The 22,539-nt window shown below is 57.4% G+C and overlaps 2 protein-coding genes across 8 annotated transcripts in view; one reads left to right on the top strand and one right to left on the bottom strand.

Annotated features, from left to right (window-relative positions):
- The window catches only part of USP40 (ubiquitin specific peptidase 40), a 109,766-nt gene extending 97,102 nt beyond the window's left edge, over positions 1 to 12,664 (top strand). For all 6 annotated transcript variants that reach the window (XM_062193638.1, XM_062193622.1, XM_062193631.1 and 3 more), the window contains 4 exons: positions 6,614 to 6,824; positions 6,943 to 7,038; positions 9,465 to 9,559; positions 11,531 to 12,664. In XM_062193638.1, coding sequence (XP_062049622.1) covers positions 6,614 to 6,824; positions 6,943 to 7,038; positions 9,465 to 9,559; positions 11,531 to 11,630 — 502 coding nt within the window. In that variant the 3' untranslated portion in view covers positions 11,631 to 12,664. The remainder of the gene's footprint in view (positions 1 to 6,613; positions 6,825 to 6,942; positions 7,039 to 9,464; positions 9,560 to 11,530) is intronic.
- Positions 12,665 to 13,404: 740 nt separating this feature from the next.
- Positions 13,405 to 22,539, bottom strand: part of DGKD (diacylglycerol kinase delta) — a 114,205-nt gene continuing 105,070 nt past the window's right edge. The window contains exons 23-30 of one of the 2 annotated variants that reach the window (XM_062193587.1): positions 22,117 to 22,251; positions 21,715 to 21,866; positions 20,409 to 20,520; positions 20,231 to 20,323; positions 19,588 to 19,707; positions 16,910 to 17,027; positions 15,685 to 15,815; positions 13,405 to 15,110 (exon numbers count right to left, since the gene is read on the bottom strand). In XM_062193587.1, the coding sequence (XP_062049571.1) occupies positions 15,021 to 15,110; positions 15,685 to 15,815; positions 16,910 to 17,027; positions 19,588 to 19,707; positions 20,231 to 20,323; positions 20,409 to 20,520; positions 21,715 to 21,866; positions 22,117 to 22,251 (951 nt within the window). In that variant the 3' untranslated portion in view covers positions 13,405 to 15,020. The remainder of the gene's footprint in view (positions 15,111 to 15,684; positions 15,816 to 16,909; positions 17,028 to 19,587; positions 19,708 to 20,230; positions 20,324 to 20,408; positions 20,521 to 21,714; positions 21,867 to 22,116; positions 22,252 to 22,539) is intronic. The other variant, XM_062193596.1, reaches the window with a different exon arrangement.

Raw genomic sequence — 22,539 nt, 5'->3', positions numbered from 1 at the left:
CTGTTTGATTTCCTCTGCCATAGGGTATTGGTTTTCTGGTGTCGCAGACCATGCATAACTACCACTTTAGTGAGGCCCTGTGCTGCCTTCAGGGACATTAGTGTTAGAGGCCCACGCTTTATTTCCTTGCTCTCTGCCATTAGTCATCCCCTTTCCTTCCAGATAGCTCCGTGGGTGTGTAGAACTGGAAGCACACGCATTTTGTCCAGAGGCCAATTGGAGGGCCCCCAGCAGGACTCCGCGTTCAGTCTTTGGGGCAGAGGTGTCCCAGCAGTGACACTTCTGCCCCAGAGAAGTGAGACTAGACATAAGGGTGACCCCACATAACCAGCTTTCAGATTCCTTCTCATGAAACTGTTCCCATTTGTGAAAACCTCAAGGTCTGAGTTACCAGGTGGGCATCTTTGAGGTTCAGCAACCTAGAATGGACTTCTGGCACCTCCGGGCTGTCACACATTAAAGGCAAACTGTGTGACAGAAACCATGGGCTGATTTAGAGTGTCCAGTTTTGTGGTTTCACGGGGGACTGCCCGGTCTTACCCTCCCAGCAGTGAGCCACCGTTGGAAGGGGAGTTTGTGAGGTAGTGTGGTAGCTCTCCAGGCTGGAGTGTCAGCAGCAGTCTTCAGACCCTCCTTCCAGTGTTTGTCATGGTCTCATTCTGTCAGGAGGGCGTTGTCCAATTTTGAGTCCGGGTGTCTTGAGAGGGTTCAGGATGTGGATAAGTGTATTGTCTAAAAGCCTGGCACATACATTCCAGAAAGGCCAAGGGATCGTGTTGGGTTGTTGGAGCCCCTCGTGTATTTTGTTGAAGTTCTTTTGTTTGGGGGCTCCCTTTCAGAGTCCTCGTGGAAGGCTATGGTTATAGTGCCTATACCAGTTTAGGTCTTGAATTTCATTTGGGTTCTAGTTTGGCTCTTTTTTTTTTTTTTTTTTTTTTTATAGGCAGAGTGGACAGTGAGAGAGAGAGAGGGAGGGAGTCCAAGGACTGTAGCCTTCCCTGGGTCAGGCAGAGGTTGGGAAAGTACCTCAGCCTCATGTGATAAGGGAGGTTATGGGCACAGACCCTGCTGCTGCCCCCGGCGGTGGGGAGGGTGGAGGCTGTGCCATCTGATTCAAGAGGCCTTCATCTGCTGGGGTCTCTAAGGGTTTCAGTTCATCCCTTTGTGCACTGACATCTTACTTTGTCTTTTCAAATTCCTGTTGCAAAACAAAATTATAAAAGCTTCCCAAAGGGATTTGCCCTCATTGGCTTCCCTTTTTACAAAGTCTAACTGTAACATGTTTTATAAGACAAGGCCATTTGTCATTTGACCCAAAAGCATATTAGGGCCATGACATCGTATAATTTTAAAAAAGGTTTTTTCTCTTTCACATTGGTTCCAACGTGCCTCCAGGTCTTTCACATATACCTAAGGGGCTGCATTGTGGAAAAGCTGACTGATGACTCATAATCCCACACTATCAATTTTAATGAGCACCTCAGGACTAGAGGACTTGAACTATTCAGTCCTCTAATGTTCAAAAGTTACCCCTTTTATTTGTTTGAAAGGCAAAGAGACAGATTATCCATCTACCAGGTCACTCCCCAAATTCCCACAACAGCCAGGTCTGGGCCAGGCTGAAGGCAGGAGCCAAGAACTCCACCCATCCCGGTCTCCCATCTGGTGACATCCAGGCCATTGTCTCTCCCTCTGAAGCACATTAGCAGGAAGCAGGGTTGGAAGTGGAGCAGCCAGGATTCAAATAGGCGCTCTGATATGGGGTAGTGGTATTGCAAGGGATGACTTGACCTACTGCACCACACTATCTCAATAAATATACCCTGGGAAGATTGCAAATCTGTCGGGATTGGGTCAAACATGGGGGTTTGACCTCAGGATTAGGTCAAACTTGGGTCAAACGTGAGCTGCCTGTCTACCCGGGGACTGAAGAGCCCAGCCCTCAGACAGCACTCATCTAACACAGCAGAGATGTTTCTGCACTGAAAACTCCAGGGAGACAGAAACCAAGAATGTCGCCTCTGGGAATAGACACCACCCGACCAGATTGTCCCAGGCAACAAGGCACTCTCCCCCATGTCCGTCCTCAGAGGTCTGGCACCTGAGCAGCCATCATTAGCTCTCCAAAGGGAAGAAGCTAATTTTGCAGTTGCCAAAATTTGTAATTGGACAGAAAAATCTGAGGGTTTCTTATCTAGCTTGTGTGCCAGGGAAAACAGTTTGAGCTGCAAGCAGAAAGGAATAGATTTGAGTTGGCCAAGACAGGGAACACGGTGGTCTCCTGGCCAGAAACCAGGCTGCCCACACAACCAGGAATTGCAAGTCTTCTAGAGCTTGCTTTTCAGGAAGTTAGGCATTTTAGGTTCCACAGAAGCTCTGGGAATGGTTGTGAATATCCCTAAAGGGGTGGGTCTACATGCTCCCATGTTACCGTGTAGGTTATGTGCATTGCTTGTGCAGTTGAGGGTGGAGATTTAACATTCTAATGAGGGGGTTTTGTCTGCCCACATCAGAAAGGTGATTGAGGGTCACTTTGCTGCTTACGCACGCTTCAGCCTGCAAGGACCTTCTGGTCGATTTTAACTAGCACTAGAAGAGGGTTGGGCATTTTCCTTGGGGGGAGGGGGAAGATGTCAGTGTCCCAGTGGTTACTGTGCATTTTTAATTAATTTTTTTAAGGAATACAAATTTCATAAGTACAACTTTAGGAATACAGTTATTCTTCCCACCATACCCGCCCTCCCATCCACACTCCCACCTCTCCTCCTCCCTCTCCCCTTCCCAGTCCCATTCTCCATTAAGATTCATTTTCAGCTAACTTTGTACACAGAAGACCAACTCTATACTAAGTAAAGATTTCAACAATTTGCACACACACACAGCTGTTTGAGAACTAGTATTACAGTTAACTCTCATAACACAACCCATTGAGGACAGAGGTCCTGAATGCGGAGTAGTGCACAGTGACTCCTGTTGTTAATTTAACAATTAACACTCTTATCTATGACATCAGTGACCACCCGAGGCTCTGTCATGAGCTGCCTAGGTTATGGAAGCCTTTCAAGTCCACAGACTCTTGTCAGTGTTTGGACAAGGCCATAAGCAAAGTGGAAGTTCTCTCCTCCCTTTAGAGAAAAGTACATCCTTCTCTGATGGCCACTTCTTTCCGCTGGGGTCTCACCCACAGAGATCCTTCATGTAGAACATTTTCTGCCACAGTGTCTTGGCTCTCCATGCCTGAAATGCTTTCACGGGCTTTTCAGCCAGACCAGGAAACCTTAAGGGCTGATTCTGAGATCAGAGTATTACTTAAAGCCATTGTCATTCTATGAGTTGGCTGTGTGGACTGCTTCCCATGTTGGAACATTCTCTCTTTGATTCTATCTACTATTATTATTACCTAACACTTGATCCTATTTATATGATCACTTGAACACTTAAGATGGCATTTTTACCACCCAGCTTAATGGGATTTGGGGTCCCATGACAAGTTTTTAAACTATGCCCTTAGAAGTAAGTCCATAGAAATGTATGCAGAACTATACAACTTTACAGTTACAAACTTCCTCCTCTCTCTTATTCCTATTTTTTTTTTTTACTGAGATCCATCCTCAATAGACTTTAACACATATGATTAAGTAAAGGATTCAACAAATAGTATGAAGAAAAAAAAACAACAAAATGAAACAGTTCCTCAGCAGTCGAGATAAGAGGGGATGACTTGAACTGACCTTGAAGTGTCAGTTTCCCTCCTGCAGATTTCGTTTTAGGTGCTCTATTAGTTCTCACAGATCAGGGAGAACATACGGTATTTGTCCCTTTGGGTCTGGCTTATTTCACTAGGTATAATGTTTCCCAGATTCACCCATTTTGTTGCAAACTACCGAATTTCATTTTTTTCACTACTGTGTAGTATTCCATAATATATATGTCTCATAATTTCTTTATCCAGTCTTGAGTTAACAAGCATTTAAAGTGATTCTATGTCTTAGCTGTTGTGAATTGAGCTACAGTAAACATTGGGGTACAGATAACTCTTTTATTTGCTGGTTTCATTTTCCTTGGGTAAATTCCAAGGAGTGGGATGGTAGGGTCTTGTGATAGGGCTATATTCAGATTTCTGAGGCATGTCCATACTGTCTTCCATAATGGTGTTACCAGTTTGCATTCCCACCAATAATGGATTAGGGTACCTTTTTCCCCACATTCTCGCTAGGATTTGTTGTTTGTTGATTTTTGTATGAAAGCTATTCTACCTGGGGTGAGGTGAAACCTCATTGTAGATTTAATTTGCATTCCCCTGACAGCTAGTGATCCTGAGCATTTTTTCACATGTCTGTTGCCCGTTTGGATTTCCTCTTCGAAAAATGTCTATTTAGGTCCTTGGCCCATTTCTTAAGTGGGTTGTTTGTTTTGTTGTGGAGTTCCTTGATCTCTTTGTAGATTCTGGTTATTAATCCTTTATCGGTTGCATAATTTGCAAATATCTTTTCCCATTCTGTCGGTTGCCTCTTCACTTTCCTGACTGTTTCTTTTGCAGTACAGAAACTTCTCAATTTGATGTAATCCCAATTGTTAATTTTGGCTTTGAGTGCCTGTGCCTCTGGGGTCTTTTCCAAGAAGTCTTTTCCTGTGCCTATATCTTGCAGGGCTTCTCTAATGTTCTCTAATAATTTGATGGCATCAGGTCATAGATTTAGATCTTTAATCCATGTTGAGTGGATTTTTGTGTAGAGTGTAAGGTAGGGGTCTTCTTCATAGTTCTGCTTTTGGAAATCCAGTTTTCCCAGCACCATTTGTTGAAGAGACTGGCTTGAGCCAATCCTTGCTCCAGGGATTGGTTTTAGCTCCTTAGTCAAATAGAAGTTGGCTATAGATGCTTAGATTGATTCCTGGTATTTCTGTGCTGTTCCATTGGTCTAGCCATCTCTTTTTGTAGGAATACCAGGCTGTTTTAATTACAACTGCATTGTAGTATGTTTTCAAATCTGGTATTGTGATATGTCCGGCTTTGTTTTTGTTGTGTAAGATTGCTTTAGCGGCCGGCGCCGTGGCTTAACAGGCTAATCCTCCGCCTTGCGGTGCCGGCACACCAGGTTCTAGTCCCGGCTGGGGTGCCAGATTCTATCCCAGTTGCCCCTCTTCCAGGCCAGCTCTCTGCTATGGCCCGGGAAGGCAGTGGAGGATGGCCCAAGTGCTTGGGCCCTGCACCCGCATGGGAGACCAGGAGAGGCACCTGGCTCCTGCCTTCGGATCAGCGCGATGCGCCGGCCGCAGCGGCCATTGGAGGGTGAACCAGCGGCAAAAAGGAAGACCTTTCTCTCTGTCTCTCTCTCTCACTATCCACTCTGCCTGTCAAAAAAAAAAAAAAAAAGATTGCTTTAGCTATCCGAGGTCTCCCATGTTTCTGTATGAATGTCAGCATCATTTTTTCCAGATCTGAGAAGAATGTCTTTGGTATCTTGATTGTTATCACATTGAATCTGTAATTGCTTTCCAAAGAGTGGACATTCTGATGATACTGATTCTTCCAGTACATGAACATGGAATATTTTTCCATTTTTTGGTATCTTCTATTTCTGTAATGTTTTATAATTCTCATCATAGAGATCTTTGAGATCCTTGGTTAAATTTATTCCAAGGTGTTTGATTTTTTTTTTTTTTTTTTTTGGTAGCTATTGTGAATGGGATTGATCTTAGCAGCTCAGTCTCCACCTTGGCATTGGCTTTGTATACAAAGGCTGTTGATTTGGGGGTACTGTTTTTATACCCTGCTACTTTACCCAACTCTTATGAGTTCCAGTAGTCTCTTGGTGGAATCTTCTGCATTCCCTATATATAGAATCGTGTCATCTGCAAATAGGGTTAGTTTGATTTCCTCCTTCCCAGTTTGTATCCCTTCGATTTACTTTTCTTGCCTAATGGCTCTAAAAACTTCCAGAACTATATTGAATAGCAGTGGTGTCAAGGGTGAGAGTGGGCATCCTTGTCTGGTTCTGGATCTCAGTGGGAATGCTTCCAAACTTTCTCCATTCAATATATGCTGGCTATGGGTTTGTCATAAATTGCCTTGAATGTGTTGAGGAATGTTCCTTCTATTCCCAATTTTCTTAGGGTTTTCATCATGAAAGGGTGTTGTATTTTATCAGATGTTTTCTCTGCACCTGTTGAGATAATCTTACGGTTTTTGTTCTTCAGTTTGTTGATGGGATGTGGTTTTTGTTCTTCAGTTTGTTGATGGGATGTATCACATGTATTGATTTGCTAATGTTGAACCATCCCTGCATACCAGGGGTAAATCCCACTTGGTCCAGGTAGATGATCTTTCTGATGTGTTGTTGGATTCCATTGGCTGGAATTTTGTTGAGGATTTTTGCATCTCTGTTCATCAGGGAAATTGGTCTACAGTTCTCGTTCTCTGTTGCTTCTTTGTCAGGTTTAGGAATTAAGGTGATGCTGGCTTCATAGAAAGAATTCCTTCCTTTTCAGCTGTTTGAATAGCTGCAGAGGAAGTGGATGTTGTGCTTGGTGGGCGGAGGTGTCAGTGTCCGCAGCTGCAGTGCATTTTCATGTCACTTGGGTTAACTCTGACGCTGACTGTTTTCTGGTGCAGCCCCCAGGACGTGCTACTCAGGACGCAGATGCGCATCCCTGCAGAGAGGGCCTATGCCCCGGCCCTGGACGTGGTGTGGGACACTGCCCGAGGCTGGACTGCCTGCTCCCTGAGGCAGAGAGTGGCCAGTTTCTATTCTCTTCCTGTGGAGAAAATTGAAATTGCCAAGTACTTCCCTGAGAAGTTTGAATGGCTCCCGATATCTAGCTGGGTAAGGTTGTGAGGCGTGTTGACACAGCTGTTAGGTTAACTAGAATTTTGCACAGTGATAGGGAACTTGGTAAGAATTTGAGATGCAGTTTTGTTTAAGATGTTTCATTCTCCTACAGAATCAGCAAGTTACCAAGAGGAAAAAGAAGAAAAAGCAGGACAATCTGCAGGGGCCGCCATATTACTTGAAAGATGGAGATACTATTGGCGTTAAGGTAAGTTGTTTCACAACAGATTTCTCACTGTGACAAGGAAGAGCAGCGGATGATTTTATAGGTAAGTTCTACCAACTCTTTGAGACACAGATAACCCCATTTATGCAAATTATTCCAGAGAATGTTTTTTGTTTTTTGTTTTTTGTTTTTTTTTTGACAGGCAGAGTGGACAGTGAGAGAGACAGAGAGAAAGGTCTTCCTTTTTGCCGTTGGTTCACCCTCCAATGGCCGCCGCGGTAGCACGCTGCGGCCGGCGCACCGCGCTGATCCAATGGCAGGAGCCAGGTGCTTCTCCTGGTCTCCCATGGGGTGCAGGGCCCAAGCACTTGGGCCATCCTCCACTGCACTCCTGGGCCACAGCAGAGAGCTGGCCTGGAAGAGGGGCAACCGGGACAGGATCCGTGCCCCAACCGGGACTAGAACCCGGTGTGCCAGTGCTGCAAGGCAGAGGATTAGCCTAGTGAGCCGCGGCGCCGGCCGAGAATGGGTTTTAAAAATAGGGAAGCCAAACCACAACACCACAGCTGCTAGGGGCAGTAAATGAAAATATAGGTCATTTTCACTTACGACCATAAATGTGAAATTCTAAATAAAATGCCAGCAAATCTAACCCAGCTTGTATGCTTTAAGAAAATATTACTGTGTGACAACGAATGGTTTTATCCAAAGAACACGAGAATGCAGTGTCAAGAATATATTATGGGCCGGCACCGTGGCTCAATAGGCTAATCCTCCACCTGTGGCGCCGGCACCCTGGGTTCTAGTCCCGGTCAGGGCGCCGGATTCTATCCCGGTTGCCCCTCTTCCAGGCCAGCTCTCTGCTGTGGCCCGGGAAGGCAGTGGAGGATGGCCCAAGTGCTTGGGCCCTGCACCCGCATGGGAGACCAGGAGGAAGCACCTGGCTCCTGGCTTCAGATCAGCACAGCGCATCGGCTGCAACGCGCTGGCCATAGTGGCCACTTAGGGGGTGAACCAATGGAAGGAAGACCTTTCCCTCTGTCTCTCTTTCTCTCTCACTGTCTAACTCTGCCTGTCCCCCTCCCCCCAAAAAAAAAAAAATATATTATGGAAGGCAGGCACAGCAGTTCCAGTGCAGCCGCCACGCACATCTCCTGTCAGAACGCCCGCACTCGAGCCCAGCCTGGCCCTCAGTTCCAGCCTTCTGCTCGTGTGCACCAGGGCCAGCAGGTGATGGATCAAGTCAGTGTGGGCGGTCTGGACTCCGTTCTGATTCAGTGACGCAAGGGATGGCAGATCCATCTCTGTGTTTCAGATAAATAAATATTTTTTGCAGACTGTGTTGTGGGGAGCAGGCATTTGGCCTGGCAGTCAAGGCGCCCACATTGGAAAGCCTGGGCTTTCTCAGCTCTGGCTCTGTCTGCAGCCTCCCACCAGTGAGACCCTGGGAGGGAGGCTCCAGTGATGGCTCAAGGAGCTGGGTCCCTGCCACCCCGAAGGGAGCCCCGGATTGCATTCCAAGCTCCTCTGTGGCATCTGGCCTATGCCCAGCCATTGTAGGCGTTTGTGAAGTGCCCCAGCAGAGGGCACGCTCTCTCTCCGCCTCTTTCTCACATAAACGTATATCATGAAATCCAAGGTGTTACTTGGTTAAGGAAGAAAAATCACATGGCTAATTGGACAGATTTATAAGAGATGTAGGATACAATTTAGTATTAAGCATTCGGGGCTGGTGCTGTGGAGTAGCTGGTTAAGCTACTGCTGATGACGCCAGCATCCCATATGGATGCCAGTTCATGTCCCGGCTGCTCCACTTCCGATCCCGCTCTCTGCTATGGCCTGGGAGAGCAGCCAAAGACAGCCCGTGTGCTTGGGCCCCTGCGCCCACATGAGACCGGGAAGAAGCTCCTGGCTCCGGCGGCCAAGCCGCAGCTGATGTGCTGATCTGGGGGCGAGTGAATAAGCGGAGGGAAGATCTCTGTCCCTAACTCGGCCTTTCACATGACAGCAGGGCCGGCGCCCTTGCCTTTGCCGTGTTGAGATGTTATTCATGGTAGTGGCAGTGTAGCTCGGAGGCAGGCTCACGGACAGGCCAGGGACCGGACGGAGAGCCAGACAGAGAATCCCACAGGTGAGAAGACCTGACGGATGCTGAAGGCAAGACGAAACTGGGTTCCTCCCTAGACGCAGCCGGGGGGCTGGGTCCCCCTCCAGGAAAGCTGTATTCGTAGTTTGTATTTGATGCTCAAGATGAGGGCCCTCAGACCTGTGTCCACCCCGCCTTCGCTGCGGCTGACTCAGGTGTGAGAGCGCTGACGGCCCTGGGCCACGTCCTTGTCTCTCGGCCGCACCCTGGGGAGGTCCTGTGGAGCTGCTGCCTTTAAAAGCGTTCCCAGTTATCAGTGTGACCTGTGTCTCCTTCCAAACGGAGGCTGGAGAGTGAAAGCTTGGCTTGTTTTGCAATGCAGAATCTCCTTGCCGACGACGACGAGGACTTCAGCACCATCAGAGATGACACTGGAAAAGAAAAGCAGAAACAGCTCGCCCTGGGGAGAAAGAGAAGGTAACCGCGGACGGACGGACGGACAGACAGACAGACGGACACATGCCGACTCTGGTTCCCCTGGCTGTGCTGCAGGCTGCCTCCACGGAGCCCGGGTTACCTGCTCTTGGGGGTGACAGCACCTTCCTCCTTCCTCCCGTGTGCAGCCTCGCCCCGCCTCCCGGCCTCCGCCAGCCTCGCCTCAAATCCTGAGCCACTCTGGGCTCGCGGCCTCCCCGCAGCCAGGGCTGTTCTTCCACGCACACCTCTTCACCTTGGCCACCTCTGTCCGGCTCGCACAGGCCGGGTCTCTGCCATACCCTTTGGTGTCATCTGCGGACTGCGGGACATCCCGCAGAGGCACCTGGCGCAGCCACACCCCGGCTCCTGCAGCCCCTCTTGCTGCCCTTCCTGTCCTGCCTGCTCCTGCCTTGACGGGCTTCCACTTTGCCTATGGAGACTTGTGCCGTGGCCTCTGCCGTCCCCTCCCCGCGGGGCGGGCCCCCCAGCCGTCCCCTCCCTGCAGGGCGGGCATTGTGGGCCAGCAGTGAGCAGAGGGCTCAGAGCAGCAGCGGGCTGGGAGAGGGGAGGGACGCGTGTGCTCTCCGTGTGCCCCGGGCAGCACCCTCCCTGCCACAGCCTGTCTCGGGAGCAGGAAACTCGCTTCTCCACCCACTCCCCAGCTCTGCACCTCGCAAGGCCCGGTGGCCCCTGACCCAGAAGCAGCTGTCGGGGTTTTCTTGCCTAAGTCGTACATGCATAGTGTCGCATGTGAAGTTCCCTATGCGTCTGACACATGGCTTTCTCCACGTCACGGACTTGTCACGTTGGCTCCTTGGCAGGCTTTGCAGTCGCCAGGCTGCTGTCCTGAGTCACCCTCACTTCCCCTGTGCCGAGGCCGTACCTGCCCTCGGCCTCGTGGCTCTGTTTGCGTCAGAACAGCTGTGAGTGCCGTGTTTCTCCCCATTTTCACTTTTATTAACTTTTTGGAGAGAGCTTCACGCTTCCAAGTCCAGAACCACCCAGGAAGCTCACGGCGCAGTGTCGCCTCCCGTCCCCGTCACAGCCCCCTGGAGGGACGAGTGCAGGAGAGTGGGCAGCGGCCCCCTTGCAGACACAGAGGCGGCTGGATGGCCCGCCCTTTCTTACTGCGATGTGCGCCCCCATCCACATGCGGGAGCTCCGTGTGGATCCCGGGTGTCCCTGTCAGGGAGTGTGCGGTGGCTGTGGCACAGGTTCCGCAGGCGGCAGTGTGGCTCACAGGGCGCGGCTGCGATTCTGGAAACAAATCCACAGGTGGGCACTAAGCAGCCACCGAGGCACAGGGAAGGACTGAGCGTCCAGCTCAGAGGAAATGCGGGAGCAGCCCGGCCGCGGGGCAGGACCTGGGCCGCCTGTCCCCTGCTGGGGCTGTGGATTTGCTGCCCCCACCTTGGATGTGCAGCAGGGGCTCCTCCAGCTGCCCCGCCCTGCCCCCCCCCCCGGGCCGTGCCCCCCAGCGGGCGGGCGTGTTCTTAATGCGAGACCCAGGACAGAGCTGAAAGGCTGCTCAGAAGTGGGGGGCGCAGAGGGCCCAGTGGGAAGGACTGAGCGCCCCGGTACACCCATACACACGCACGCACACAGGGACAGCCTCACAGCCAGCAGGTGGAACAAAGGAAGCCAGGCGCAGGGTACGCCCACAGCTGGGTGGAGTCAGGGTGGTGGCTCGTGGCAGGTGCGTGCGAGGATTCTAGCTGTGTCCGAGCCCGGCTCTCTGTGACTGTCCCCTGCAGGTATGAAGTGAGGACAGGTAACTGCTACCTAGCAGGCGGGGGGAGGCCTAGAGCTGTGCTGTGACCATGGGGTTGGTGGGAGGGTTCCCGGTGGAGTGGTTTGCCGCTGGCCTGCAGCCAGTCCTCGACCCCTAGAACTGAGGATGCATGGTGCCATTGGTCCAGGGCCTGCAACCCGCCAACCGCGCGTCAGTGACAGCCTGTGTGTCTCCCGCAGCCAAGAAGCCCTCCGTGTGCACAGCAGCAGTGCAGAGGGGCCCGCCCGGTCCCGAGGACCCGAAGCGTCTCTCTCCATCCACGTGGGCAGTTTCCAGTAGCACCAGGCTCCGTGCTCCTGGGAACCCTGTCCAGTGACGCTGGGAAAGCTGCCTTGTTCTGTCCTGATTGACAAGGTGGCAGCCTACGTAGCCTCAGATCCATCGGATGAGCAAAGGGACATCTCCCCTAGGATGGGCAGGCGGGCCCGGTCGCCTTGTCCTGCCACGGGGCTGGCACAGGTCCTGCCATACAGGTGCCAACGCACGCCAAGCTCACGCCGTACCTGCTCCAGCGGCCTTCCCTAGAGCTCTGTGGATGTGGGTTCTGTCACCACCACCACCACCCCTTCCTAGTCCTGTCCCGAGACTCCCAGGCCTCTGCAGGGACAGGAGGGGCGCTCTTGACTTCCACCTTGGTCCCGCCCCTCCCTCACTGGCTGGCACCACCCTGGAGTGTGGGAGCCAGGGCCCTCAAGACACGCGTGTCCCCGTCCGAGGGCAGAGGGCTCTCCTGGGTGGGCTCAAAGCAAAGTGGACGTGGAGAAGAAACTGCAAGTGGAGCTCACGGCTGACCCCTCAGCGTGGACTATACTGGAACACGGGACTGAGCGCCCGTGTCAAAGCTGTGGGCCCCCGGGACCTGTGCTCCCAAGACCTACCGCATCCTTGTGAAGTGTAGCGCCCATGCCCACCTCCCGGTGGACGGTGGTCAGCTCCTGCTCAGCCCTCCTCCTGCGGGTTTCTGCCCGAGCCTCCGGAGCCCAGCGTGGGAGCTGCAGGCTGTGGCTCTGTGGACAGCTTTGAAACCCCGTCCGAGCTCTGCTGAAGCCCAGCCTCCTGCGTGCCAGCACTCGCTCATTTCTTGTGCTTTAACTGACACGCCCCACCCAGAGGTGAACCATGTGAACCCCGGGACGAGGCCAGCCGACCCAGCAGGTGTGTCAGTGCTGTCCAGCAGGGGGCGCCCACCTGCCCACAGCAGGGCCCTGGGAAGGCTGTGCTCCTGTGCTGGCCTGGTTGGTTGGTTTGGGGCCAGAGTAAAATACACAGGGAGAAAGCGGAGATTTTGTTAAAAAAAAAAATTAAAAATAAAACCATTTAAAAGGCTGTAACCCTTAGTTGCTGGCTGCTTCGCGTTGTGCTTGCTTGAGGGGAGCTCTTCCGGCCTTTTTTCCCAGGCACACTTCAGAAGCCAAGTCCGGTTTATATTTAGAAACACTGCAGACTGCGGGAGCACCACAGGTAACCAGACCGGAAGCCGCGGGATGCAGGCAGGGTCCCTCCCCTCTGGGGCAGCGACCGGCCAGGAGTCCCTGGTACAGACCAGTGCTGTGGCGGAGCGGGTCAACATTGGCATCCCATTCGGCGCCGGTGGGAGTCCTGGCTGCTCCATCAGAGGCCTGGCAAAACAGTGGAAGGGGCCACAGTGTTTAGGCCCCTGGCTTTTGCACTCATTTGAGGAGTGAACCAGTGAATGAAAGAATCTGTAATTCTGCCTTTAAAATAAGTCTGTAAGAAAAAAATTCTCCAGTAACCCAGAAGTATGGCTTCGTAGATGCTGGTCCACGTGTACCACTTACCTTGTGACAGCCGCGCCCCCACGTGGCCAGAGACGCGAATGAAAGCCACCCAAGGCGTGGCTACACCAGGACTCCACACAGCCCAGAACCAAGGCCGCGTGGGTCCCGCCTCGGGTTTTTAACGGGTCAGAACCCACGCCCTGAACCGCGAAGGCACTGCTCCTCTTCCAAGCTGTGGACGAGTGGAGCTGCTGTTAAAGCGCTCGGCTCCGGGGAGGAGCGATGGCTCAGGCAAGGACAGGACGGTGCCGGGGGAAGGTCAGAAACGGGCTTGCTTTATTATACACAGAACAACGTATCTACAGCACTGAGACCCGCGCTATGTACATAACCATACAAGAGGCTCTGCTGCCGTGGCGGCCGCTGTATAAATTAGGATTATAAATACGAGGGGATGCGCCCCGCCGAGGGCACGAAACCTTCTCTCTGACACCTTCGGGGATCCTGCCCGCCTTGCTCTCCACGACTCCAGAGGAGCGGCCTCCCCCAGGCAAGGGCGGGCCCACGGGTGCCCAGGGCACAGCATGCGGGGAACGCGGTCGCTGCTTGTCACTTCTCGTGTTAGAATTAGAAAAATGGTTTTTACGTAAACAGTGTTGTTTTAATCAACGACACATTAATTTCAAACACGCGACCCAAACCCAGCACTTTCCCAAGAGGATACCGAGCACTCAGGTGGCCCTGCTGGGCCCCAGGGGCCACCACTGCCTGCTTCTCACGCCCCCTGCGCCAGGGAGGCAGGGGCCAGGCGGGCAGTGCGGGCCCTCGCCCACTAGCCACCTCCACTCCAGCAAGCAAAGGACTTCCGGGGCCGGGTTCTTTCCTCCCCGGTTCCGTCCATCACATATGGCTGCTCTCGGCAGCCGAGTCGGTCGCACACACAACAAGCAGCCACAGCAGGGACTGCGCCATCTCATTCTGCACGTCCCCCCAGGAACCAAGCCAGTCCCTGAAGGCGCGCCAGCGGGGAGCCCCGCCCACGACATACAGGGGCATCTGCTCCGCTGGCCGACGCCCTTAGCAGCAGATTCTGTCGCAGCATCCTGCGTGACTCAAACCCACACGGCGCTGTCCTCCATGGAGGGCAGAGCCTCAGGCCGGCGGCCTCCTCCGGCGAGGAGCTGGGTCATGGATGACCCTTACCAAGGTCCAACACCAGTGTGCGTGACGCCCCTCTTGGCAGCCTGGGGACAGTCCCACAGGCAGGACGCCTCTCCCCAGGATCTCCCCTGCACCAGCACTGCCCTCTGACAGCTCAGAGCCACCTGCTCAGGAGCAGTACACGGTCCCCACGGACACCTCCAGAGACACCGGCCCAACAGCGGCTTCGGCCACAGAGCCGGCCTCAGGCCCCGGCCACCCCTGCCTGCCCCGGGGAGCAGCTCGTGCTCTCGGAACGAGCCGCAAGCTCCACCCCCACAGCAGCGGGGCACCGCGGCAGTGGCCCGTCTCACCGGAGGCTCAAGCAGGGAGCCCGGCCCGAGGCAGGGGTGAGTTCCTTCTCGAACCGTCAGGACAGCCAGCCCAGGAGAGAAATCCATGCCACTTCCCACCGGGAAAGTGCAGCTTTGTTGTCCAAACCGAACGGTGACAAACAGGAAGGTAGCAGCGGGGCCACCCGCGGCAGCTGTCAGGCACACGGACTGTTCCGGGGTGGGGCACCCCCAGGCTGGGCCCACGACGGGGCAGACTCCGCGTTGGAACAGGTGGTGGTTCGAAGGTAGCCATGTTGGTATGTTCCTGCCCCCAGAGCCGCCGGGAACGGCCACAGGAGGCTTCCCGTCGCTGGCGAGGGCAGTAGCACCATGAGAAAGCGCCTCCGGGCCTCAGCGGCGGGAGGCGCGGGCCACGCAGGCCGAGAAGGCGAAGGCTAGGCCTCGGCGGCAGGGGTGCTCCGGCTCAGCTCCCTGATCCCACAGAGGATCCTCTTCATGTGGCCCACCTTGGTCACGCCGAGGTCCTGCAAGAGAGCACAGCAGCGTGGATGCCGGCCCGGGCTGCACTCGGCTCCCGCACACGGCGAGGGGACAGGGACGGAGGCCGGGAGACAGGGAAGCAGACGGCAGTCGAGCGCGTGCCCACACGCAGCTCCCGTGTCCTACGAAGGCAATGACGTCAGGGGCGAGCCCAGGGACAGCAGGTGACCTCAGAGAGCCCCCTGTCCGGGGGCAGCCCCGCCAGGCCGCAGGCCACTGGCCCTGCCCGCGAGACGCAGTGGCAGCAGCCGCCTCGCACAAGCCGCCCCGCGTGTGCGGCTGGTGAGACCCCGTGGGCTGTCAGGACCAGACTGCTTCGGCTGGGACGCGTTAGGGGGGCCGCGTCCCTGCCAGGCCTCACATGAAGAGCTCCCTGTCTGCCCAGGCTAAGATGACCGGTGGCGGCGCAGCCACGAGCGCCCAGGCCGAGGTGCGCAGCCCCGGCACCCGGCGGCCCACACCAGGGCCCGCGAGGCACAGGGGCCCTGGAGGCCGGGACGCGGCCGGCCCGGGGAAGGACGAGGCGGAGCGGGGCCCAGGAGCTGCCCGTGGGAGTACCTTGAGGTCCCTGCGCTCCAGGTGCAGGAGCTCGGAGCCCCGGATGTCGTGCCTCGTGAAGATGTCCTTATACTCACAGAGACTGAGGTGCTCCAGCCAGGCAGCGACCTCCTCTGTGCCCCAGAGGTGAACTGTCGGAGACGGAAAAGCACGGGTGCCGTGAGTGCCCGGAGCCCAGCGCGAGGCAGGTGGCGGCCAGCCCCCGACACCGCGGCGGCCAGCACCCAAGACAACCCAGCAGCCAGCACCCGACACCGCGGCGGCCAGCACCCAACGCCCCAGCAGCCAGCACCTGAGACACCCCAGCAGCACCCGAGACAACCCAGCAGCCAGCACCTGAGACAACCCAGCAGCACCCAAGAAAACCAGCAGCACCCAAGACACCCCAGCAGCCAGCACCCAAGACACCCCAGCAGCCAGCACCCAAGACACCCCAGCAACACCCAAGACACCCTAGCAGCCAGCTCCCCAGACACCCTGGTGGCCAGCACCCGAGACGCCCCGGCAGCCAGCACCCTCCAGTGCAGAACAAAGCAGGGGTAGAGCGGCACGGACATCACTTCCTGCCAGGGGCCACGGCGGCTCTCCCCGGCCCGCGGAGGGGTCGCAGTCCCTTGTGGCCCGTGGCAAGAGGGGAGGCGTGCAGAGACCCAGAGAGCGTGGAGTCAGAGCCAGTCGTTACGGACACCCAGCTTCTGGACAAACACGCAAAGAGGAAAGCTCGGAGGGGGCAAACGGCCATGGCGGCGTGGAGCTGCCCGGCGCCCAGCGTGCGGGCCGCGGCCTCGCTGCTCAGATTCAGGCCCCGATTTAGACCCAAAGGCGATCCGGCCTCTGCTCTCCATCTGCCCCGCAATCACCAGGCCTCCGATCAACGCAGCGATTCTGCAGGAATCGGCAGCCCCAGCCCAGCGAGCACAGACTTCGCGTCTCCGAGAACGTCTCGTCACCTCTGCGGTCCAGCTCCCCCTGCGGACCCCGTGTCGGGCCGGCCGGGACGGCTCGGGGCCTAGCGCCTGAAGTCTCAGGAGACTCCTCCAGGGACCGCGGCCAGCCCCCGAACGTCACCAGGGAAAGCAAGCTAGGGGTCGTCTGTAGCTACAGGCGGGCCAGTGCAGCCAAGGGACGGGGGTCACAGCTCAGGGACCGGGGAAAGCAGAGACCAGGAAAATGAGCCCAAGTCGGCAGCCAGGGGCAGCCGGGGACAGCCAGGGAGAGCAGGTACCAGGGGCTCCCAGGCTGCTGCGCGCTTCCTTGTTCCTGTTGTTCTTCTCCTTCTTAAACTTGGTCACCAGGCGGAACTTGCCGCTGCGGCCGCGTTTGGAAGGGTCCAGCATCACGGTCTATAGGGGCATCGAGAAACACCGAGGGTCAGTCTCGTGCCCCCAGGCCTTCACCGCTGTACTCCCCTAGCTGTTCTTGCACTGAACCACTTTAATGCCTTTACAACTGTCTAGGGGCCGGCACTGTGGCGTCGCAGGCTAAGCTGCCACCTGCGACCAGCATCCCGGCCGCTCCACTTCCCGTCCAGCTCCCTGCTGTGGCCTGGGAAAGCAGCAGCAGATGGCCCAAGTCCCTGGGCCCCTGCACCTGCGTGGGAGACCTGCAAGAAGCTCCTGGTTCCTGGCTTTGGCCTGGCCCACGCCTGACCGTTGCGGCCATCTGGGGAGTGAGCCAGCGGGTGGAAGACCTCTCTCTGTGTGTCTCTCCTTCTGTGTAGCTCTGCTTTTCAAATCAATCAATCCTTGAAAACTGGTTTCAAAGTGACCGTGCTGCCTTTCTGGTGAGCGTTTTCCACTCTCGGGATTTACAAGCTTCTTGGCAGCCCCAGTCGCACAGCCCGGGACACGACGGTTCCACACGTCACTGCTGAGCTGCTGGTGTGGGTGCTCAGCTCTCACTACGAGCACTGGGAGCGATCACCCTCAAAGAACTCGTCCCTGCATACCCCGGGCAGGGCAGTGAGGAGGTGAGACTGACCCGGGGCAGTCTCCATGGCCCCTGCGGCAGCTCGCTCGAGACAGCCCAGGAAAGCCACAGAGTGGGCCACGCGAGCAGACAGGAAATCATTCCTGAACACAGAGCCCGGGGGGCAGCAGTAACGAGGAGGAGACCTGTGGGCGCTCCACAGCCCCAGGAAGCAAGGCCAAGAGTTAGAGACGGAAGTGCAAACCTAAGTAAACTGCACACCGGGCGCATGCGCACCAGCCAGCTCACAGGCCACACAGCCAGGCCCAGCAGCCGCCGCAGGCCAGGAGCACAGGCCGCTGAGAAGTCGGCAGCTAAGACGAGAATCCCGCCGTGGCAGACCCAGACCACGCATGCGGATGTTCAGCCCGTGTCCTGCCTAAGGGAACACTGGCCTCTCGTGCCAGTTTCTGACGACTCTGTCACTCCCCGTCACCGGGGCTTGCGGTTCCGGCCGGGGGACCCTGACCAGCGCGTGGGTTTTGCCCTACAATCAGCTCGAGTTTGAGCGTACGCAGGAACACGACTGCTGCACTGTGCCCACGCGGAGTGGCCCTCGCACCGCTGACGGCCGCAGGACTGTAACGTTACTGTCACGACACTGCTGCACTGCATCTGTGTGTGTGCTTCCTTGGAACCGTCTCAGGCTTCCTGCACTCATTTCTCACGCGTGGGCAGCTGTAGGCGGCTTATTTGGGTTTCCTTTGTAACCCAATCTGGAAATCCTTCCCTTTGAAAGGAAGCACTTTCCTGTTCTCTGGGCTTCACGCTGTGAGCTGCCTCCTTGTAGCCCTCTGGCAGGCGATGACCGGACACGCTCTGTGAGGAAAAGGCTTATCCTGCCTTCCAGCCCGGGGCCAGGCGGCCGGCAGGGCAAAGCAAGCAGAGGGAGGATCTCACGGCGTGCCCGCTCGGCTTCAGCCAAGCCTCTTGCAAGGGCTCTCTTCCAAAGTCGTGCCCTCTGACCCCAGAGCCCCCGCTGGATCCGTTTCTCACCCCCCGAGTACCATCTGGGGCTTCAGGTCTGGCTGAGGTCAGGAATCAAATGCTAGCCCCAGCGGTTGGGACGACACAAGTCTCCGAGTCCCCAGTGCTGGGGCACCAACTCCGGCGCGCCAGCCATGGGGCCAGGACACTGCGGTTCTAGCTTGCTTCCACTGGGAGAATTCCATGGGCTTCCCCGTCCTCCTCCAGCCTCCCCAGGATACTGTCCGCTTCCCGGTTCTCATCACTTAATCTGGAACCACAGGCTGTCACGTTACACTCAGAGCTGATGTCATCCTCTAGAGACGCACACTCCCAGGGAGCCGTGGAAGCAGCTCTGACGGCCTGGCCCTGTTCACAGACAGCTCGTGCCCCGCGAGCTGTCACTCAGCAAGCGCTCGCCAATGCCGGGACACACGTGCTGCCACAGGCTCGCGCCGGGAAGCCACTGAGCTGCCACGGGTGGCGCCCAGCATGGCCTCAACTCCTGGCCCTCTCTGTCCGGCCCCGAGGGAAGGGGGGTCCCACGGCAGAGCAAGGTTTGCCCTCGTCCAGAGCCTCCCCCGGGCTCTTTCCACTCAAGCTCATTACAGCGGCAGGGGACTCTGTTCCAGGCGCAGCAGGCCCTGGGGTCCCATCTGCGCCCCAGCCCGAGAGAGAGAAGAGTGGAGTGGGGCGTGGTCACAGCCATGCCGCGAGCTGCCATCCGTCACTGCTGCCCACTGTCCTCCTGCCTCCTTCCTTGGGGCGGCAGCGCTGCACACCCAGGCACTCTCCACACTGACAGCCAGCTCTTCCCCCGCCCCCCGCCCTAGGGGCTCAAGAGAAGTCCTGAGAAGGCGGGCCGGGGGTTGCCAGACTGATGCCCCAAACCCAGGGCTGCACGGCGCGGACCCCGGAGGAGACAGCCCTGCACCTGGGGCCCCAGCCAAAGTCCTAGGACCCACGTACCTCTTCGTCGCTGGGCTCCAGGGGCTGGCACAGCCAGGGGGTGTCCGCCAGCTTCCTGAGCTGCCGGTCCATCTCGGCGAGGGCGGCCCCGAGCCGCTCCTTCTGCGGGGGATCCAGCTGCTGCTCCGGGAGGAGAGGGAGAGAGGGTCGACCCGGGGCACGCCAGGCCCCGCAGTGCCCCGGGCTCTGCGTTCTGCCCTGGGGCCCGCACTCCTTCAAGAGGCCAAGCGTGGCTGGAGCCTGGCCCGTGGAAGTCCCCTTTGGGCGCCCCGTCAGAGGCCGTGGCCTTCCCCGCGCCAAGGGCAGGCAGGCGGGGAGGCAGCACCGCCCGCAGCTGTGACAGCCCAGCGTTCAGGATCCAGAGAGCGCCCAGGTCCTCACTGTGGAACCCGCACGCTCGCCGGGCCTCGTCCTGGTCCAGGGCCTGCAGTCCAGCGGCTGCCCTGCCCCCCAAGCCGGGAAGGGCAGCGGGCGCAGGACTCAGCCCCCCAGGGTGTTCCCTGGCCCAAGACAAGGAAACTGTCACTGGCACCCCTACCTAGCGTGCTAGCGAAGACACGGCTGGGACATGGTCGGAGCGTGTGGGCGCGGCCCCATTGTCACGCAAGCTGACCCTTCTCCAAGCCAGGAGCTGCGGACTTACCAGCGCCATCTTCCCGGCCAGCAGCAGCCCCGTCTCGCTGCGCAGAGCGCGGATGCTGTTCACCATCTCCACGACAGAGCTGCAGCTCAGTCCCTAAGGGAAAGCAAGCGTGCAGCCATGAGGCAGGCCCAGGGCCACGCGAGCCGCCGCGGAGGGGCCGGGCAGGGAAAGGCTGTACCTCGGCGGCTCGGGGCTTGCCGTACACCCGGTCCATGGCCTTGGAGCTGGCATTGACTGCATGTGCGAGTTCCTGTTCCATGTCTCGGTGGGACTGAGCTATTTCCCGGATACTAGACAGAAGCAATGGGAGCGCCTTGAACCTCACAGGTGGGTGCTCTGGCAGGCCAGCAGGCCCCGGGCGAGGCCCCAGCACCCCTAGGTCGCAGCCACAGCACACGTGACTGTGCGCATCATTTCCTGACCCGCAGCCAACAGCCTTCCCACGGGTAACCTGACACCTACATCCAGGGAGAAGACGCACAGACCGGGGCTTAATCTTGCAAAACAGCAAGTGCCTGAGCGGCCCACAGACAGCCTGCGGCGAGCACGGCCTGGGAGGCGCCACGCTGCGCCACACTGGCCCTGCTCCAAACGGGGCGATCCTGCCCCTTCCCTGGCTGCAGCCCTGAGAGGGGACGGGAGAGGAGCGGCGCAGGCGCACAGGCCACGGAACAGCTTGTCCCAGCTGCGAGAAACAAAGCACCAAGAGAAGGCTGGGCCATCCAAGCAGGCCTCTGAGGCCGCCACCTGGGTGGACGGGGCTCGAAGCCTGCACAGTAAGGGACTGGATCAGGACCTAAGTGAGGCCATCTAGAGCCTCCACATTGGCCTGCGGAAGGAGAAGAGGCAGGGGCAGGGCGGTGCCGACCACCAAGCACAGGAGGCGAGGCGGGGGAGGCCACAGAGCAGCATAGACTCGAAACACCTGGGGGTGCCTGGGAGCACGACGGACCTCCTGGGGACAAGACCTGGTGTGAGAGGGCAGCAGCTGCAGCCACACGCCCGGGCGAGACGGACGCCGGAAGGGCAGGCACGCACCGAGCCCAGACCCAAGGGGCCAGTCAGAGGGTGAGAAAGCCCAGGAGAAACAGGATGGCACAGCCGAGGAGGAGCACCTGCTGGCCCGGGGGCAGAGAGGGCTGGTGACAGCTGGAGAGGGCCACAGGCGGACAGCAGACTGGCCGGGCGGGCGCGAGTGCTGAGCCAAGCGGGCCGCAGCAGGTTAGAGCAGGAAACGCCTTCGGCCGCCCTGTCTCCGATCTGAGGGCAGAGTGCCGACCCGCTCCGGGCAAAGTCCAGAGCATGGAGACATCCTGCGCTCTTCAGAGACAAAGTTTGCATCCAAGGCACACAAACCCCAAGCAACTACTGAAAGAGGCCTGGGGAATAAACCCAGCGCCAGGGAGAAGGGAGCCCGGCCTGGCCTTCCCGGGACACAGACCACAGGCCGAACCAGGAGCCTGCGGCTCGGAGCCGGCGCGCACCTGTGAATGAGGACCCCCGCGGCCTGCCCAAACTGGTCCATGTGGGCGGCCTCCTCCTCAGACAGGATCTCGGGGTGCAGCGAGAAGGACGGCGGGCGCGGCAGCTCGCACTTCTGCTTGTCCTCCCAGGACTTGAGGGTGTTCTCGAAGGCCTAGGACGGGGAGCCCAGGGTGACGCCTGCTGCCCTTGAGAGGCAAGCACGCGCCCAGCCGGACACGCGGGGCCAGCTAAGAGCTGGGGGAGGGGACACGGACGCGGTTTCTTGTGCTCCAGACAGTGCTCCGCTGGCTCCATCTCCACGTGTGTAACCACCCCCACCCCCAAGACACACATGACCGTCTCTGGTTGCTCTGGCACAGGTGGCGCAGGCGGGCCCCGGGCCTCTCCCTGGCCGCCCTTACCCGGTCCCTGGTCAGCGTCTGGGCCCGGTTCTTGTGGATGATCCGGATGTACCCTGGGGGCTGGAGCCAGGCCTCTCCGTCCACCTGCACAGGCACGCCCTCGTCCCCAAGGATGGAGATCTTCACGGTGCGACACTGGCCAGACAGCACGGTCACTCGTGCGCCGAGCCACAGCCCCCAGGGCCTCCCTGCTCCACACCCCCAGCCCTGCCCTGCAGGAGCCCAAAGCCACCTCTGGGGTGATGTCAGAGCATCGCAGATGTGCAACTTCCCAGAGCCCCCAGGAGGTCCCCTCGTGGAGACCCAGAACACGGGGCTCAGCCTGTGGAGACCCTGGTGTGCAGATAAGGGCGGAGGGGGTCCCTGCCACGGGCACATGCCCCCACAACAGAGCCCACAGCCAAGAGGCCGACAACAACAGCA

Source organism: Lepus europaeus, chromosome 1 (assembly GCF_033115175.1).
Source record: "Lepus europaeus isolate LE1 chromosome 1, mLepTim1.pri, whole genome shotgun sequence".
NCBI lineage: Eukaryota > Metazoa > Chordata > Mammalia > Lagomorpha > Leporidae > Lepus > Lepus europaeus.
The sequence above is the reverse complement of the archived record's forward strand: the minus strand, read 5'-3'. Positions and strand labels throughout refer to the sequence as shown.